The sequence below is a fragment of the Mya arenaria genome, chromosome 15 (genome assembly GCF_026914265.1).
Source record: "Mya arenaria isolate MELC-2E11 chromosome 15, ASM2691426v1".
NCBI lineage: Eukaryota > Metazoa > Mollusca > Bivalvia > Myida > Myidae > Mya > Mya arenaria.
The window spans coordinates 6,547,355-6,568,174 of record NC_069136.1 but is presented as its reverse complement, the minus strand read 5'-3'; the positions used below and the strand labels follow the sequence as shown (position 1 = coordinate 6,568,174).

General features: G+C 35.5%; 1 protein-coding gene across 10 annotated transcripts in view; it reads left to right on the top strand.

Moving 5' to 3' along the window:
- The window catches only part of LOC128219847 (guanine nucleotide exchange factor DBS-like), a 69,058-nt gene that overhangs the window by 7,705 nt on the left and 40,533 nt on the right, over nt 1-20,820 (top strand). For 3 of the 10 annotated variants that reach the window (XR_008258676.1, XR_008258675.1, XM_052927958.1), the window contains exons 1-9: nt 675-1,402; nt 7,451-7,534; nt 8,306-8,420; nt 8,848-8,938; nt 10,181-10,291; nt 10,734-10,850; nt 12,692-12,951; nt 15,757-15,871; nt 17,885-18,007. Coding sequence is in view for 8 of the 10 variants with exons in the window: in XM_052927958.1 (XP_052783918.1) it covers nt 919-1,402; nt 7,451-7,534; nt 8,306-8,420; nt 8,848-8,938; nt 10,181-10,291; nt 10,734-10,850; nt 12,692-12,951; nt 15,757-15,871; nt 17,885-18,007 (1,500 nt within the window). In the remaining 2 variants the exon portion in view is untranslated. Of the gene's footprint in view, nt 1-672; nt 1,403-2,557; nt 2,603-2,740; nt 2,888-3,082; nt 3,279-7,450; nt 7,535-8,305; nt 8,421-8,847; nt 8,939-10,180; nt 10,292-10,733; nt 10,851-12,691; nt 12,952-15,756; nt 15,872-17,884; nt 18,008-20,820 lie in introns of those variants that run through there. The other 7 variants (XM_052927965.1, XM_052927964.1, XM_052927963.1 and 4 more) reach the window with 5 other exon arrangements.

The following is a 20,820-nucleotide window of genomic DNA, read 5'->3' as shown; positions in this document are numbered from 1 at the left end:
GATAATTATATAGACAGCCCTTCAAAACATTTCTTTTTTCATAGACCAGACTCTTGTTTACATTGTTAGAAATTAACTTGGGACATTCTGAGTTTCTATGTTGTCAGCTTTTCAGGGGAATCTAGACATTATTTTCTCCGAAAATAGGTCCCAAATTATGTATCTCTGCCTGAGATTCTTATTAGTGGCTGTAAGTTATTGGTCAGTTTTGTATTCTTATCTGGCTTGCGTCATTCGGTCGGCTGTAAATAAGAACGATAGTCCCTCCTGCCAATATTGGAGACTCGGTTCTGTAGAAACTGATGTCCAAAAGTGGAATTAATGGCCCTGATGTGCGGGATTATTAAAGAAGAAAGATTTTATTAATATCTGATAGTGAACTAGTCAACCAGTCTTTTATGTTGGAGTTATTGCACTTTGTGGGAACAGTAGAAACAAGAATAGGAATGACAAATTGAGCTACAATCAAATCCACATTTCAGATTATTTAATTTTATGGATGCAATGTAATTTGGTTCTCCTCTGTCTTTTTGTAGTTCAATAATGATTGATCCATGCAAACCTTTCAATTAAAAGATGCAGACATATGTTTTATATTGAAACTGTTTTTACTGCAGAATATGTTATGGGTTATAATGCCTACAATGAAATGAAGATTTTTACTTTTCCCAAAGGACTTATAAAACAAATAAGGGAAAATTGTAATACAGTACTTTATGACTTTGAGTGGAGTTTTGATGAATACATTGTCAAAATGACATTGGAAGCTTCAAGCAAGAAAATCATTATCATGATGAAAAGAGTTAAGCGAGAATATTAAACAGACACATGAGTGACAAATTTAGGCAATGCATAGAATCTGTTTATATGATGTGCATGAAATTCATAGAAAAGTAACAATGTAACACCTGCTATGAGATGCATTGTGCGCCTACGATTTGCTCGAGCGGGTCGCGACCCCACCGAGTTCGAGGTCAACGCTATTCAGGCATAGAGGCTTGTAAGATCGAGAAAGAAATTGAAAACTTTGTGGAGAACTTTAAGAAAAAGGGCTCAGTATTGGACCAACCCTCGTCAATTGACCGTCCACCAAGTCTCGAGTCCAGTTGCTCATCTTTGTCCAAATCGTCACGACCTTCAAGCTCGCTTTATTCTTCTGATTTTACTGACGAGAGTCCGGAAAAAACAGGTTACCTTATGCCGGAGATCGTTCGAAGGTATCGTTATTGCAGTACAACGACAACAAGTGACTCTGAGGGAGGGGAAGAGGACTTTCGACGTCTTCTCCTGGCATATAAGGACAGTAAAGGTGCTGCTGGTCATAGCAGAGCGGGGTCGTTGGTCAGTAGTCAGCATGGGGACACCACAAGTACAAATACAGAAGGTCCTGATGGATTTGTAGGTAAATTAATGGACATTCTTGATCAGTATGTTTATGAAAAATGTCACGGAGGAAGTAAACTTCCTCAGAGCAGTTTTCATATCAATACAAATCAACGCCTGGCCATGGGTGTTATTTATCATACTGATGTGGATATTTAATATTAAGCAAAAGATTTTCCTAAATGGTAAAAACATGATACAATAGTTGTATATATATTATGTGGCTCGACACCACATAGTCCCAAACTCAGCGAATACATTATTTCCACAAGACAATAAATTGTCAATACGATATATCGAGCTAGTCGATAATACATAATGAAAATAATATTTTGTCGCTGAATCAGCTAAGATTACTCGTTTAAAAATAGCACATAATGGTTTGCCTGTTTATAATGTGTATATTTAGCATGTGAAAGTACAGATACATATACAGATGTTATTTTTATTTGAATTAACTGGGATATACGTAGTAGACAAACCAAGTAAACTCTGAATTCAAAAAATGCATCAAAACTGGGAAAGACACTTGTGTTGTAAGCAATGCGATGCATTAGTAGGTAAGATTCAATGCGTTGTACACAACAATATCAATTTTTTGGTAATTTTCTTTTACTTGCAATTGTATAATCTGGTGTTCAGTCCCTTTACTGCATACACCATGATTATCCATACACATTGATACATAGGTGACCATGATTATCCATACACATTGATACATAGGTGACCATGATTATCCATACACATTGATACATAGGTGAAGGCCATTTAAAGTGGTACATGAAATGAAAAGTTCCAATGTACTGTTTGCGCATTTTTGAAGTCCTATTAGGTAATCATTTAACCGCAATTAATAATGTGAAGACGAGATAGAGTTTCAACATTTGTTATCCATAATAGAATTTGCCTTGATGGTAGGCGTTGTATATAAAAATGCAAAAAGATGCCGCCATTTTGTGTTTCACGAACAATTCTTGGTAACAGCTGTCTAGGCTAGGCTGATTTGTTCACATAATATCATGTGTTTGCAGAAAGATATAGTATTACAGTTGCGAAAAATCTATAACAAAATTGTGCTTGCTTTGTTCTCTGCTGCATAATTTATATGATATAATATCTGTCAATTTTAATGGATAAGAAATGGACATATTTATTTTAAAATTGTTTTTGTTTACCAGGTTTTCACATAGTGAGACAGGGTTATTTTTTATAGATTAATGTAGGATTATTATAAGTTTACTGCTATAATATAAATGTGAACTACCAGTAATATATTAAAGGGAGGCAATTCAAGATTAAGTTAAATAGTTATATGTTATGCAGGAATTTGATCTGTTTTTGAAACTGAATATTTAGGAAGGAAAATTAATTTGTTACAGGAAGTTCACTTAAAATGAATTTCAGTTTAGATGAGGTAAAATAATTTTACCGTACTGTGTTTCACAAGTTTATTTTTAGGATTTTGGGATGAATGGAGATCATTTTTCGAGTGATTGCTATACATGTAGGTACTTCTGCATTGCTTAGGGTAAATATGTTATCAAATGAATTAATCTCAAATAGTATAGAGGCATACTGGCAGAATTAATCAAGTAAGGTTATATATAAGTTCTATTATAATAGTGTATGAATGTATCGTTATATCATATTTAACTACATCTTGCAAAAAAAAATCCCTCTAAACAATACATTTCTGTAGAAGTGACATGAATATCAGACAACAATGTGTTTACTGGATTTCTTGTTACGTTCAAACATGAACGTCAATGTTGGGAAAACATGTCTGATAGCGGACATCATCAAAGCTAGATCTAAGGACTCCAATGTGTCACTTCGAAGTCTGCTTGGTTGTGAGGAAGCTGAGGTTATATACAAGATATGGGCATATCACGCAGGTAATACCAAATATGGGCATATCATTTAAGCATATTTCTCAGGTTATACCAAATATAGGCATATCACTTTAGCATATCACTCAGGTTATACCAAATATGGGCATATCACTTTAGCATATCACTCAGGTTATACCAAATATGGGCATTTTACTTTAGCATATCACTCAGGTTATACCAAATATGGGCATACCACTTTAGCATATCACTCAGGTTATACCAAATATGGGCGTAATAACTCTAGCAAATCACTCAGGTATTACCAAATATGGGCATTTTTCTTTAGCATATAACTCACAGGGTTCTCAATAAGTTGAGGTTAAACCGTCTCAAATAGTAAAGTAACTGACCAGCTTCTACCTATTCTACTTATTAAAATTTATTTAAAAAGTTTTCCAAATTTGAACCGTCCCAATTGCAATTTGGCCGGCAGCCGGCTCTTATTGAGAACACTGAACTCAGGTTATACCAAATATGGGCATAATTACTTTAGCATGTCACTCAGGTAATACCAAATAAGGGCATATCACTTAAGCATATCACTCAGGTTATACCAAATATGGGCTTATCACTTAAGCATATCACTCAGGTAAAACCAAATATGGGCATATCACTTAAGTATATCACTCAGGTTTTACCAAATATGAGCATTTCACTTTAGCATATCACTCAGGTTATACCAAATATGGGGCATATCACACTACCTCATCACTCAGGTTATACCAAAGATGGGCATATCACACTACCTCATCACTCAGGTTGTACAAAAGATGGGCATATCACACTAGCTCATCACTCAGGTTATACCAAATATGGGCATATCACTGTAGCATATCACTCAGGTAATACCAAATATGGGCATATCACTCTAGCATATCACTCAAGTAATACCAAATATGGGCATACCACTTTAGCATATCACTTTAGGTTATACCAAAAATGGACATATCACTCTTACATATCACTCAGGTAATACCAAATGTGGGCATATCACTCTAGCTTTTCACTCAGGTAATACCAAATGTGGGCATATCACTCTAGCTTTTCTCTCAGGTAATACCAAATTTGGGCATATCACTTATTCATATATATCACTCGGGTAATACCAAATATGGGCATATCACTTAAGCACAACACTCAGGGTATTCCAAATATAGGCATATAACTTATCAAAGGTTATATAAAATATGGGGAAATTATTCTGGCATATCACTCAAGTAATACCAAATTTGGGCATTGCACTAACATTATGCCAAGTACACGCTTAATATCACTCAAGTACGATCTTGTTTAATATGAGCAAATCATTCACAATACAAAATTTGGTCATATTACTCAGGTTATACCATACATAAACATATCACTTGGGTCATACCAAAAATGGGCATATCACTCAGGTAAAATCAAATATGAGCATATGACTCTGGTAAAACCAAATATGGGCATATCACTCAGGTTATACCAAATATGGGCATATCACTCAGTTAATACTAAATATATATATAATCTTGTAATACAAAATATTGGCATCTAATGTTATACTAAAAATGGTTGAACTTGTATCACTCAGGTGATACATAATATATGGGCATATCACTCTGGTATGACCAAATATGGGCATATCACTTAGGTGATACAAAATATGGGCATATCATGCTGGTAATACAATGTATGAGCTTATTACTCTTGTAATACCAAATATTGGCATCTTATGTTATACTATCACTCAGGTGATACAAAATATGGGCATATCACTCTGGTTATACAAAATATGGGCATATCACTCAGGTGATACAAAATATGGGCATATCACTCTGGTAAAACCAAATTTGCGTATATGACTCTGGTAAGACCAAATTTGGGCATATCACTCTGGTTAGACCAAATATGGGCATATCGCTCTGGTTAGACCAAATACGTGCATATCACCCTGGCTAGACCAAATACGGGCTTATAGCTGTGGTAAATCACTCAATACAAAATATGTGCATATAAACAAATGGTTAGAACAAATATTGGCATCTCAGGTATAACAAATCTGGCCAAAATATTCAGGTCATGATATCACATTATATCATTCAGGTATATTGGCATATCATTTGGGACTAATAAAATATAAGTGTATCTTGAGACAATTCAAAATGTGGGTGTTTATTTTAAGTTTTAAACATGGCCGCATCTTTCAGGTACAATATAAAACAGTGTTTCAAGGTTGTATTGTGCCAGTTTGCAGTGCCAGTTAGTATTGATCTACAGACTAGCAGTAATTGTTTTAATAGTTTTCATACAGATAGTTTTACAGGCTCTTTCTCTTAAAGCAGTCTGACAGATTTTAAATGTTTATGGAAGTCGGTCAAATTATTGGGGCGAAGGTAATATGTCCAAGGACTGTACATATACCTTTTTTGACAGCCCTGATAGCTCAGTGGTAGAGTTTTTGCTTTGTGTGCAGAGGTCGGGGGTTGAAACCCTGGCCGCTTCAAACCAAAAGACATAAAAATATGGTCCCAGTTGCTCCCTTGTCTATAGTGCTCGGCATTTAAAGGGTAGAACTGGGAAAATGGTGTAGTCCTTGTCTATAGTGCTCGGCATTTAAAGGGTAGAACTGGGAAAATGGTGTAGTCCTTGTCTATAGTGCTCGGCATTTAAAGGGTAGAACTGGGAAAATGGTGTAGTCCTTGTCTATAGTGCTCGGCATTTAAAGGGTAGAACTGGGAAAATGGTGTAGTCCTTGTCTATAGTGCTCGGCATTTAGAGGGTAGAACTGGGAAAATGGTGTAGTCCTTGCCTATAGTGCTCGGCATTTAGAGGGTAGAACTGGGAAAATGGTGTAGTCCTTGTCTATAGTGCTCGGCATTTAAAGGGTAGAACTGGGAAAATGGTGTAGTCCTTGCCTATAGTGCTCGGCATTTAGAGGGTAGAACTGGGAAAATGGTGTAGTCAGTACTGGTTCAACTCAGGAATTTTACATACGGTGTATACCTGCTTTACACAGAGCACGTTAGAGAACCAAGAGGTTTCTTTGCAAAGGGCTAGGGTATTGCACTGGGATCTTTTGTAAAAAAAATTGTCACTCTGTTTCTTCAAGTCTTCCAATGTCTGAATTTGACTGCTTATTGATGTCACTTCCATCTCATGTCACTCATGGCATTTAAACACAATTTAACTTATAATGGTTTCACAGCGGGGTCAAGCCATAATGCAGCCAATGGGCGTGGGCAGACCTTGATAAAATCAAATTTACAAAAAATATACCTTTCTGCTATTCATTGGTGTGTTTCACAGTTCCTACATATTTTAGGCATATTTCATAGTATCAGGAGAGTCCACTGATTTCTATACAGTATCTCAAGGCTGTTTCTTTTCATCATTACAAATTCATTGCCCCCATCCTATATGTAGAATAAGCTACTAGATAATTCAGGAAACGCACAAAGAGAAACAAATATGACCAGACTAATGACCTTAGTGATTGATTATTGCTGGCTGGTGACTTTTTCAAAGAATGAAGTCAAGGAATTTCCATAGCATTGGCATCGTTGACATTGTCAACTTGGCCATAACTCCCAAACCATTGAAGATATTCAAATGAAACTTGGCACACTTGTTGCCAGAGACAACAACCGGCAAGAATTCGGCTTTTGCGCAGAAGCCCTCACTTTATTACTTTTATTATGTTTTAAAAATTCTGCCATTTTCAACAACATTCAATATATACATAATAATATATTGATTTTTTTTTGTACTTTCAATAAATGTTTTAAGCTGCCAAAATAACTACATGCAAGATCAAATAAAAGGAGGCGAGAAATATAACAGTAATTAATAATAATTGAGTACTTACATTATGGGAAACATTTGTTGACATGAGCAAATGAGGCACTTAACACACAGCGATAGCTTGCAACTATGTCCCCATACTAAAATGGTAATACTTTTATAGTTTTTTTCACCACTGTACGTACATATAGCTTTGTTTTTATTATTAACAGGGGAATGTCATATATATATATTGTTATACCAGTGTTGTATTGGAAGGCAAATGACTTGTGTCCTGCAGCAGACAATTAAATATATGTTGCTCAGCTATTTCCAGGCAGCTGCTTCCATAACAACAAGGGGTCATAATTCTGCAAAGTTTTCATTTCTCATTATGTGCCCTTTGTATTTTTCAGGGGATGGTATGGGTATGGAAACATGTCCTTACAGTGTACTAGATGTTGCCCAGCTCCTGCAGACCAAGTTTGCCTTTATCTCAGGTATTTGAACTGTGCTTGGTATTTGAGATTTTAGATATATATCGCTCTGCAAAACATTTGTACTGATTTATCTCCCTTGAAATGCAGAACAGCTGTAAAATTGTTTGTTTTTGTTTTCCTGACCTACCCTATTTTTATCCTCCAGATGCTCAATTATTGTAATTCCCATGAGATGTTTGTTTTGGCATGCTAAGTTATCATCCTTAAAAACAGATGTACTGAGTTATTGCCCTTTACATGCAAAAGAGATGTACTGATTTAACTCCCTTGAAAAACAGATGAACTGAGTTATTGCCCTTGACATGCAAAAGAGATGTACTGATTTAACTCCCTTGAAAAACAGATGTACTGAGTTATTGCCCTTTACATGCAAAAGAGATGTACTGATTTAACTCCCTTGAAAAAACAGATGTACTGAGTTATTGCCCTTGACATGCAAAAAAGGTGTACTGAGTTAACTCCCTTGAATAAACAGCTGTACTGAGTTATTACTTTAAATTTGTGAAGAGACTTGTACTCCAATTATATAATATAGCTTTTTAAAGCACGTTTTGATTTCATTAATTTTTTAAATGATGAACTTTAACTGCATTGTAAATATTTGAATCTGTATTTTCAACTTTAAAGGTGGATGGCAGGGCAACTTTCTTACAATTTTGTGTATCTGCAAAATATCATGAGTTTGATTATATGGACCAAATTGAATAAAGATACCCTTGAAGTTGTATTATTAATAAAACACAAGTTTTAAAAGCTTTATATTGACTTCAGGTGCAAAGGCCCAAAATGGAGCCCCGATAATGACATTTCCTGACCGACCCCACCTCCCAGAACCCAGTGATGAAGAGTATCGGAAAGTTGTCTCCTACCTCTGCAGTATTCCTGCGTACGTATCTGCGTTATAGAATAATGTTAAACTTTATTAGAGTTTACTTCACTTATTCATAGAAATGTTCATATTCTCGTTTTCCCCCATTGCCATTAATGGGCACTGAAAAAGTGTCTCAACTTTTACACATAACTGGTCATGTGAGACACAAATGTCTAAAAACTAGCATTTTAACATCCATCATAAATTCCTCACCAGGTAATAAAATTTTGACAAACTTTAAATAAACTTTGCACCTAGTATTTCAGATTCATTGTTTCTGTTTTAATATTAACCAAAATGGTCAACTCTTTAGTTAAGAGAAACCTAAGTAGGCAGATCTGCTTTAAATAAACACAAGATTAAAAGGGATAGTTTTATTTGAACCTTTAGACTATAAGGTAAAATTTATGTTTTGCAGACATTTACTCCTAACACATTTCAGGTTACCCGAGAGTCAGCTGGGGTTCGTGTTGCTGGTGGACAGACGACAGAGTGGGTGGGGCTCAGTAAAAACAATCCTCATGAAATTCTCTGTAAGTACTCTGTAACAGGGCTTCAAAACACCAACAATTTGCTCCAGACCAATTTTGACTTTGCTGGACTGATTTTAGTAACAGAAAATGGCTGAAAAATGTGTTCATTTTTTTCCAATTTCGGTCCAAAACGGCTAAATCAGTAAAAATTGAAGAAATTTTATTTGTAATATTGTAAGAAATCAAAATACATCTTGCATTGAATATCATTATAATATTCAAATTATGACCTGCAAGTATTTATATAAAATATTCAGACTTAAACAAAAAGAGAGTATTTATATAACGACCCAATGGGAGTTAACCTTTACTGTAAGGGCAGAGTACTCTTGTTCAAAATGAAGTTAATGTGTCTTGGAAAAGCGATTAAACAGGAATCTTTAGTCTTGATACTGTTCAGTCACAAGAGAGCTATTTATATTGTATTGTTACGATATGCTTTAGGATTATTTCCCCTCCCTGATGCTGTAGACAATCTTTGTTACCATGGACACCCTTAGCTTAATTGTCCTAATCTTAGACCCGCCTGCCATTTTAAGACCTTTTTTAAACCCATGGCGTTTATTAAGAACCACAAAAATTGGGGATCGTGTTAAAAACCCAATACAGTACATTTTATGACTGATGTTAGCAGGTGCACACGAAATAAAAGGGGGTAACAGACGCAGCGTTTACAGAGAAAATAGATTTTACCAAGTCGGATTAAGCATTATTGTCCTGAAAATCTGATAAAATATTCTGCCACTCCTTAAGAACATCTATATACATTATGGTATTTGAATGATGGAACTTGTGTTTCAGGGTTATTTTCCGTGCCACCTACATATACATTATGGTAGTTGTATGATGGAACTTGTGTTTCAGGGTTATTTTCCGTGCCACCTACATTTACATTATGGTAGTTGTATGATGGAAATTGTGTTTCAGATTTATTTTCCGTGCCACCTACATATACATTATGGTAGTTGTATGATGGAACTTGTGTTTCAGGGTTATTTTCCGTGCCACCTACATATACATTATGGTAGTTGTATGATGGAACTTGTGTTTCAGGGTTATTTTCCGTGCCACCTACATATACATTATGGTAGTTGTATGATGGAACTTGTGTTTCAGGGTTATTTTCCGTGCCACCTACATATACATTATGGTAGTTGTATGATGGAACTTGTGTTTCAGGGTTATTTTCCGTGCCACCTACATATACATTATGGTAGTTGTATGATGGAACTTGTGTTTCAGGGTTATTTTCCGTGCCACATCCAGGTGGTATTTCTCCTACAACCACATGGCTTCTTCCAGCGGGCATTTTCAGACTACCGGTCCAAGTTTAAAGAAGAACTGGAATACAAGGTTAGTATGTTTAATCCTTACTTTTAAGAGAAAAAAATATATAGGTTAATTATTTGTTTTGTTTTAAGTAAGCAATATATTTCAAAGAGGAAGCACCAAAATTTATTTCACAAGTGGCTGATTGGTTTTCGCAAGGTGATATATATTGAAAATTTATCAAATGGAGTAAATTCATATTTAATTTGAAAGCCCTGCCAATTTTGAGCCCAAGGACTTCATGGATTTTACTTTCAAGCATTGCGTGCGTATCTTTCATTTTTCACGTGAAAACAGGCAAAAATTGAAAGAAAGAGTGAAATTGTATTTTGATCGAGATCAAGATCATTTCTTGGAAATGTCACTCATATATATATTGCTGTTGTTATGGAGCTTTATTCTGTCAAAAATGAAGGACAGTTCACGTCTTACTTTGTGTATGTATATGTGTGTTGTTGTATTACAGGTGGTTTCAATAGACACCCCGGAGGAGATGTTTGCTCACATAAGTGCTGACATGGTGACGACTGACATGGGTGGAAACCTGGAATTTGACGCAGAGGAATGGACACAAAACAGATCTGTAGGTTTTGAGCATTGGTGAACGCAACACTTACCTAGTTTCATATAAATACTAGTGGACTAAACTATCTGTGCTGGTCAAAAATACTCCTTCGAAATATAAGAAATAACAACTTTTTGACAGATTTTTTTTTGAAAGTTTGCCCATATTGAGTGAATAAACCCTCTGTTTAAAATGGGCATTGATATGTAAAATGAAATGGATAAACAACACAAACTTATCAGAAAATATGCGGAATAGGTATCCACCTCTCACCCTAGAGGTTGTGGGCTCGACCCCCCATCAGAGATATTTTTTCATGCCCTCTCATAAAAGACACAATACTGGTTTCTGTCCAAAATAAGCACTCAAAAGTGATTCATACAAGCTTACAGCAGCTGTTGTACAATCAATCGTAAATAAATTAGTATAATCATCAAATGTTTTCAGGCCTTTAAGATCGATTTGTTATCATGCACAGGTGTTGCTTTCTACAATCATTTTAAGAAAATGTAAACATGCCTTTGATAAGGAGTATTTAATGATACAGAATATGAATGTTGTGATGTGATGACCACTTATTTATAGTACATCAATAGTTTTTATCACTTAATGTCAACAACACTGAAAATGAAATCATGTATGCTAAAAATAAATGCTGTTTGTTCTAGGACATTAAACATTCAGCATTGTTTTAGTCTTTTAAAGCAGTTCCAATTTATAAATAATAGAGACAGATTTCTAAATGCTGGATGTTCTGTAATATGTTCAAATGTCATAATTTCTCTGAACGATTTGTTGTCAATGTACTAACAGAAAGATGAATTTAATATGGAGTAACTGTAGACACTTGAAAGGGTTTTAGCTAAAGAGTTATGGAAGGGTGCTGCACCCTGTCCTCTGGTAGCACCCTTCTGCCCTCATGGAGACAAGCATGTGCACCCTCCTGCCTATATAGAGTTAAATGCTTCAGATCATCGAATAATTCTTTTGCTTTGAACTTAACTTAAACTTATAAAATGATTATAGATTCCTACAACACTGACACATTTGGCTGTTAGTTACAAGCTTATATTACTTCAATAAAGCACTTTTCATGACATTTTCTGTGAAATTCGTATTGTTCCAATTTTTCAAAACCCGGCGCAATGTGCCCTATTCTCCCTTAGCATCCTGTGCCTTTTCAGCAGCAGCCTGTTGTTTTTAAAAACCATACACTTGTAACCAGAGATTACACAAACTTATGTGTTGGTATTAATCGATTATGATTACAACAATCACAATTTGTTTATTATACATTTAAAATTATGCTTTTGAAGGGATGAAGTTCCAAGGTCCGGTAAGAACATTCACACTGCTGCATTGTTCAATGTTGATTTTCGCACGATAAAGCAAAACTAGAATTTTGTCCTGGTTATTGCATAGATGAGTTATTGTTTTAAAAACCTAAAAATGATTTTTTTAACGGTAACTGAATGTACTAACTAGCATCGAATGATGATACGGTTACTAGTCTAAATGTCTGCTAACCCCTGTTCTGTTTGATAATGATTTTTTTTTAAATTGAGTCCAAAGACAACAGTTTCCCATTATCTACAGTCAACACAAATTTTGCAGAATATATCATATAAAAGAGAAATATTTATTATGTCTTTTATTAAATTTCATATAAGACGCTTTAAGTATCAAACTATGGTATTTTTTAGAGATAAGAAAACATTTTTATTTTACCTGTATACACAAAAAAACTCATTAATGTCTCTACCAATACAGCTTATGCCAATTATATATTCACTTACCGCTTCACTGTCCAATTTGAAGCATTATCATTAAAGTTTCATTTTCATTTATTTCCTTTTTAGGCTTTAGAAAAGTTCAGCAGTAACACAGAGAAGATAGCTCTGACGTTGACCACCCTAATACTTAAATATGAACACGCTCTCACACCAAACGATGTCGAGGGCACGGAAAAACAGATTCATGAGCATTCTGCACAGCGACGCGAGCTTTTAGAGGATCTTGAGTCGTCAACATTTCATGGCCAGACTTTGCTGACGTGTATAAAGGGAGATAATGAGAGAACTCCTCTTGTTCATGTATCACATGTGCTTGATATAGAAAGGTGAGTTGTTTCCCTTTGATATAATTTCTGATTTATTCTTAAGATGATTATTCAGATGAAATTATAACAAATTATATGATTATTTTATTATTTGTAAGGCTTTTTTTACTTTTTACCAAAGTAATGAAATATTTATTTGCTTTACATGGCCTCTGTCCCTGGCAAAAATGAAACAGAGCACCATGTTCAATTAACTACTGTTACCAATACAGTGAAACTGCGTTCCCTCGAACAAGCGGTCGCTCGAGAACCGGCGTTCCCTCGAGGTCGGAGCTTGGTCCCGAACTTTTTTATACCCCCCAAAACAAAGTTTGGGGGGGTATACTGGAATCGGGTTGTCCGTCTGTCTGTCCGTCTGTCCGTCCGGTTTTTTTTTGTCCGGGATTCATCTTTGTCGTTATTGAACAAATCTTTTTCAAACTTTCAAATATTAATGACCATGATGTAAACCTGTGCCTCCGTGGATTTGGTCAGAGTCGCATGATCCTGAGTGGAGTTGTGGCCCCTTAATGAGTTAAATTGGGCAAAATTAGCTTTGTCCAGGATTCTTCTTTGAAGCTATTGAGCAAATCTTTTTCAAACTTTCAAATATTAATGGCCATGATGTAAACCTTTGCCTCCATGAATTTGGTGGGAGTCACATGATCCTGAGTGGAGTTGTGGCCCCTTAATGAGTTAAATTGGGTAAAATTAGTTTTGTTCGTCCTACTCCTTCGTCATTTTTGAATGAATCTTTTTCAAACTTTTAGCCATGGTGAGAACATTTGCCCCTGTGATTGTGGTTGGAATCACATGATCATGTCTCCAATTATGGCCCCTGAATAAGTTAAAATAGGCAAAAATTATACAGCTTTGTCTAGCCTAATCCTTGGTCATTTTTTCTCATTTTTTCTATAAATCTTTTTCAAACTTTCAGATGTCAATGACCATGATATGAACTGTTGAATATGTGATTTGGTGCACCTGTATTAATCAGAATGTTTGCATGGCCTTAAAAAGACCTTTAATTGATTTTGTCCTTAAAAAGACCATCAAAAGTCCTGAAGTTAGGTGCATACAGGCCTTAAATTTGTTACAATATTCGCTTTGGTGGCCTACTCCTTTGTCATTTTTCAATATATTTTTCTCAAACTTTCAGCTATCCATCACCATGATGTGAACCTTTGTATATGTGATTTTGTGCACCTGTATTATTGCCTTGTGCTTTCTAATGATACCATAACTAAGGCCAGGGCAAACAACCTAGACAGGGAAGGGTTGGGGGGTATTCGTTAGCCTTTGGCTTACAGTTCTAGTTCCTTCTATATTCATATAAAATATACCCACGCTGCCTCGAAACCTAATTATGTCGAGCAGTCGAGCAATATCCTCGGTCCCAAGTACACAAATCATGCACAAAACCTTATGGCTCCCTCGAGGACATAATTTCACACTTTTTCCCGAACGCGTGTTCCAAAATAAACAAACATTTGCTAGGTGTTAAAATTTTCGCATGTTGTAAAAATTGCAATGACAGTTGAAAGGCAATTTGATAAGGTGTGAAAAACCGTTTTTCATTGTTAACGCATGACCGATATTAGTTGATATGGGCATTTGAGATGATAATTATGAGAAGTTACTGATAAGAAGTTAATTGTGAGAAATTTAAATGAGTAATAAAAATATGAATAAAACACTACCATATCAATTCAACATCGGATTGAACAGTTTCGCGAAACCGACATCTTGTCACAAGATGCGCCAATCAACAGTCCTTGATTTTGCGAAACTTAAATCTGACTAATGCCACAATATGTACTGTGATACAAATGTTACTTGTTACGAAAATGTGCTTTTTTGTTAAAATAAACATTTCTATTTATTCATTTATTGTTTTTTTTTCTTTTGCGTTTTACATTTAGTTTAAGACAAACTTTGAACATATTAGCGATTTCCACAACGCAGCACATAATCGGTGTCTTGGTAAACAGTCTGTTTGACGACTTCAAACTTAAAACACACTGAAAGATATTTCATATCAAACTGGAAAATTGAAAATCGGGTCGTTCGAAACATCGGTTCCCTCGAGGTTTTGGCTCGGTCCCTGGCGACCTCGAGCGATCGCAGTTTTACTGTATTAAATTGATAGTGTGGAACATTCTTTGAGATTCTTTTTAAATAAGTACAATTTTTGTACACTGTACACTATCATTTTAGTTTTTTTTACTGAGAATGTTTGGCACATGAATTTGTTCTTTAATAGATCAGACATGAAAAACTCATCATACTAATTTTAAGATCGGGGGCCAAACTTCTTACATGTGAAATTTCTTTAAAAAAAATCAGTATTTCTTGAGTTATCCAAGAACAACTCCATTTCCGAACGAGTCCCTTACAAGCATGCTTTTATATATTCAACTTAAAGGATAAATTTTTTTTATTCTTTTAGTGAGTAGGTGATTCACTTTCATCAATAAAGATCAGTGAATGGCTACAACCCTATCAGTAAAAAACCTTTATTGTTTTCAGAGTTATCTCTCTTGATATAACAAATATCCATTTTACTCTGTTGAGTTCTAATTCTATAAACTTTTATAACAAAATTAATATATACCGATACATGTATCACAATGCCAGCATTTTGATTAAATAAAGTAATATTTAGTTTACTTGTTTACAGACAATATTGCATTCCAGTTTGCTTGACGAACTCTTCTACACTTCACCAGCCCAATATCAATTCAGCCCATGGCTAAAATTGTTCACAATCAGTCGAGGGTATTGTATGATATTGACCTCATAAGATTGTATTTTCCTTCTTGTCAGACTTCTGGTACAGCTGGATGAAACAAAGAACAAGTTTGAGGAATACTGGCAGAAACATCACCTCAAACAAAAGCAGTCCCTCCAGATGAGAAAGTTCGAGGATCAGTTCAAACAGGTAACCTTGTCTGACTTTGATGTAAGGTGCTGAGGTAAACATTTAAGTTATCTGAGTTTGATATTAGGTGATTTGAGAAACATTTAAGCATATGACCATACTGTTAGGTGCTTGGGGAAACAGGTTAGTGTGAGGTGCTGAAAAAACAAATAAGAATGTCTGACCTTGCTGTTAGGTGCTGAGGGAAATGTGTAAGCATGTCAGGCATTGATGTTATGTGGTGAGGGAAATGAGTAAGCATGTCAGGCCTAGATGTTAGGTGGTGAGGGAAATGGGTAAGCATGTCAGGCATTGATGTAAGGTGGTGAGGGAAATGAGTAAGCATGTCAGGCATTGATGTAAGGTGGTGAGGGAAATGAGTAAGCATGTCAGGCATTGATGTAAGGTGGTGAGAGAAATGGGTAAGCATGTCAGGCATTGATGTAAGGTGGTGAGGGAAATGAGTAAGCATGTCAGGCATTGATGTAAGGTGGTGAGAGAAATGAGTAAGCATGTCAGGCCTTGATGTTAGGTGGTGAGGGAAATGAGTAAGCGTGTCAGGCATTGATGTAAGGTGGTGAGGGAAATGAGTAAGCATGTCATGCAGGCATTGATGTAAGGTGGTGAGAGAAATGAGTAAGCATGTCAGGCATTGATGTAAGGTGGTGAGAGAAATGGGTAAGCATGTCAGGCATTGATGTAAGGTGGTGAGGGAAATGAGTAAGCATGTCAGGCATTGATGTAAGGTGGTGAGGGAAATGAGTAAGCATGTCAGGCCTTGATGTTAGGTGGTGAGGGAAATGAGTAAGCATGTCAGGCCTTGATGTTAGGTGGTGAGGGAAATGAGTAAGCATGTCAGGCATTGATGTAAGGTGGTGAGGGAAATGAGTAAGCATGTCATGCAGGCATTGATGTAAGGTGGTGAGGGAAATGAGTAAGCATGTCAGGCATTGATGTAAGGTGGTGAGGGAAATGAGTAAGCATGTCATGCAGGCATTGATGTAAGGTGGTGAGAGAAATGAGTAAGCATGTCAGGCATTGATGTAAGGTGGTGAGGGAAATGAGTAAGCATGTCAGGCATTGATGTAAGGTGGTGAGGGAAATGAGTAAGCATGTCAGGCCTTGATGTTAGGTGGTGAGGGAAATGAGTAAGCATGTCAGGCATTGATGTAAGGTGGTGAGGGAAATGAGTAAGCATGTCATGCAGGCATTGATGTAAGGTGGTGAGGGAAATGAGTAAGCATGTCAGGCCTTGATGTTAGGTGGTGAGGGAAATGAGTAAGCATGTCATGCAGGCATTGATGTAAGGTGGTGAGAGAAATGAGTAAGCATGTCAGGCCTTGATGTTAGGTGGTGAGGGAAATGAGTAAGCATGTCATGCAGGCATTGATGTAAGGTGGTGAGAGAAATGAGTAAGCATGTCAGGCCTTGATGTAAGGTGGTGAGGGAAATGAGTAAGCATGTCAGGCATTGATGTAAGGTGGTGAGGGAAATGAGTAAGCATGTCATGCAGGCATTGATGTAAGGTGGTGAGAGAAATGAGTAAGCATGTCAGGCCTTGATGTTAGGTGGTGAGGGAAATGGGTAAGCATGTCTGGCCTTGATGTAAGGTGCAGGTAGGAACATGATGGCATGGCTAACTTTGATATTAGGTGCTCAGAAAAACAGGTAAGCAAGGCTGTTTTGATGTTAGGTTCTGGGAGGAAGAGGTAGGCATGGCTTCTGATGGTTTATAGGTCCATGGCGTGGCTGACCTTGCTGTAAGGTGCTTGGAGAGAAGTTAGCTATTTCAACAGGCATAAGTATTCACACTAATGTTCACTTTGAATTATTGAATAAAACTTATGAAAGCCTATTTTACTGAATGATAAGCAATCTTTTGATATTAAACAATTAAACCTGGTGCAATGTAAGACCAAAATCAATTAAGCATTGAAACCATTGAGTTATCCAGACAAGACAGTGACAATCCAACATACTCGCAAGATATTAATGTTTGAAATGAATTTAAAAGGCCCTTATTTCTTTTTTCAGCTCCAAGTTGTATGTGACAGTCGCACATCCTGGCTTGAGGAGAGCATGAAGGAGATCGGTGACAGTGTAAAACGTGTGGACGAATTAACTGCGGAGTTTGATGTCTTCGAGAAACAGGCAAAGGTAATAAGCTCACAATGGAATTGTGTGTAGTGTGATTTGGATACCACTGTTTTGTAGCCTTTGAGCGTGCACAAACATCCCAAAAACCAACCTAATGAAATATTAGTGTACAGTGTAAATAATGCCATTCTTATATCTTATACAGAAAGAAAATATATAGAGGGTAATTGTTTGTTTCAGTGTAAGATCGTAATATATTTTACCGAGTGAGCACCAAAGATATTTTTCACGAGTGGTGTTTGTGGAGGTGAAAAATATTGCTATTAACACTGAAACAAACAATTGTTCTTTTAATTATAATATGCCTTAAATAAGAATTGATTATCATTTAATTACACCTTTTTAGGAAAACACACCAGCGCATTTACCGTCATTTTGGAACGAGGTGTGTGAAATAGTGTCCCAGCCCTGTGGGCGCTGATGTTTGATTTAGAACAAAGAGCAGGCAGAGATTTCAAAAATTGTTTTTAAGTGAATTATGAATTTATTCAATATCAAAAAGAGGATGCTGAAAATGTCCTATGAACTGGTACAAATACTCCCAGACGCAGCTTATTATGAGTTGATATGGAAGAGAATTAAGTTGTTCCATAAGACAAACATCAATATTTTCTCTTTGCGTTTTAAGCATGTCACCAGTATTTGAAAATTGACATTTGACATTTTAAATATTTTTAAATATTTAAAAAACAATCCTTTTTCTCGATTTTAAAATATTGATCTGACATAGATAATGGGGTTTATGATTAATAGGTTAGTTTTACCCCGTGTTCAAAGGTTATAAAAGAAATGAAAACAGATCTAGGTAACAATACTTTGGTATTTTTTCTTTTAACCATTGTTGACTTAAAGCTGGAGTCCAATATCTACATTGAAATCATATTTTGTTTAGGCGAATGTTATCAACTGAAACTAATTATGCAGATAACATGTTTAACTGACTTTTACTTAAGTTATCCGATAAACTTGGCCGTTATCATGATCACCTTAAGAAATTTGAAGTTTTTTATTAAGATAACGCTGACACCATTTAATATATTAGTGATTATCTCAGATGACATTCAATCAAATAATGTATTCAATTACATGTATAATATTGTAGTCTGATTCTCTGTACACAGGAATGGTGTCAAGTTTGTTTTCTTTCGGTACAACGTTCTTAAATTTTCATGAATAATTTTCCATATAATTTTTCATTTTAATCAAAAGCTAGGCTCTCAGTATTAATATTGAGAAAAGTGATCAATTGTTATCCAATCCCATTCCTTTGGAATATTTTGTTAATATTTCAACAATAAGCTGCAAAAATGAACCTTGATTAAAAATACATAAAATTGATAAGGAAAAGTGTTTAACATTCTAGATAAGAATTGGGTTTTTTTCATATTAAAAAGTTAAATCTTGTTGAACTTAATATAATACGGTATTTTAATAAAAAGCAATTATTGATAAAAAAATTGAAACTGCACTTAATGTACTTTAGGGTTTTAGCTTAGAAGAGTTATGGGAGGGTGCTTCAGCACCCTGTCACTTTTGGTATCACCCTTCTGCCCTCAAGGTGACCAGGACGGGCACCCTTGTGTCTTCAGAGAATGCATTAGACTGTGAAATATTTCTTTTGTTTTGATTAAAACTTATGATATGAATATTATAAAATACTTAAAAATACATTCTTTACATATTTAGCAGTTGAAACCTAATATAACTTCAATAAAACACAATTCTGTAACATTTGCTGACATTTATATTATTCAATCTTTTCACAGCCCTATGATACAGTGTGGCATTTCTCCCTTAACACACAGTCCCTTTTCTGCATCCCCTTTTCCCATTTAAAACTTGGCTTTATGTACCTTATGTAATAATAATATTAATAATAATAATAGTAATATTAATAATAATAATAATAATAATAATAATAATAAAAATAATAGTAATATTAATAATAATAAAATAATAATAATAATAAAAATAATAATAATAAACAAAATGTGTATCAATAAAAAGAGCCCTTCCTAGTCACTAGGTGTGTACATTTTTCATTCTAAACAAATTTTGCAAGCTGTGCTTTCTTCTGTAAATATCCTCATAGAAAATGGAATAATAGTGAAGCCGAGCGCTAAATGTGTCCCTGTTCTTCTGTATGATTATAGGACATGGTATGAAAGAGGAAATTGATATCGGGAAGGTTCTTTAGTCCACATGGTAAAACATTTGCTCAGCCTTAATTGTCACTTAATTGTTGGTGCGTACATAGACTGAATTGAGCACATGCTTTTGGGACGGTATACTGAATTAAAAAGTTAATTGAGGAAAATAATTCTTAATTCATGCATTAAGACTTTTTTTAAACAAAAGTTAATGAAATGATAAGAACATTTTACAAATATGGTATATCGTTAAAAGAAAGCATGAACAGAACACAGTTTTTGTTGAAGTTAAAAGTTCAATACTATTTATATCGGGCCATGTTTTATTGAAAAAATGAGATATTAATGTGTGTACTCATAGTGATTAAGTCTTTCCCCTGCGAAAATGATGGCCAATAACCATGGACTACCATGGACTACCATGGTAGTTCATGGTCATATGACCATGGACTACCATGTTACGTCAAATGGCCGCCCCACGGTATCACACCATGGTAGACCATGGTATTATACCATGGTAGACCATGGTCTACCATGGTTTGATACCATGGTAGACCATGGTAGCACACCATGGTAGACCATGGTAGCACACCATGGTAGACCATGGTCATAAACCATGGGGCGGCCATTTGACGTTACATGGTATACCATGATATATCATGA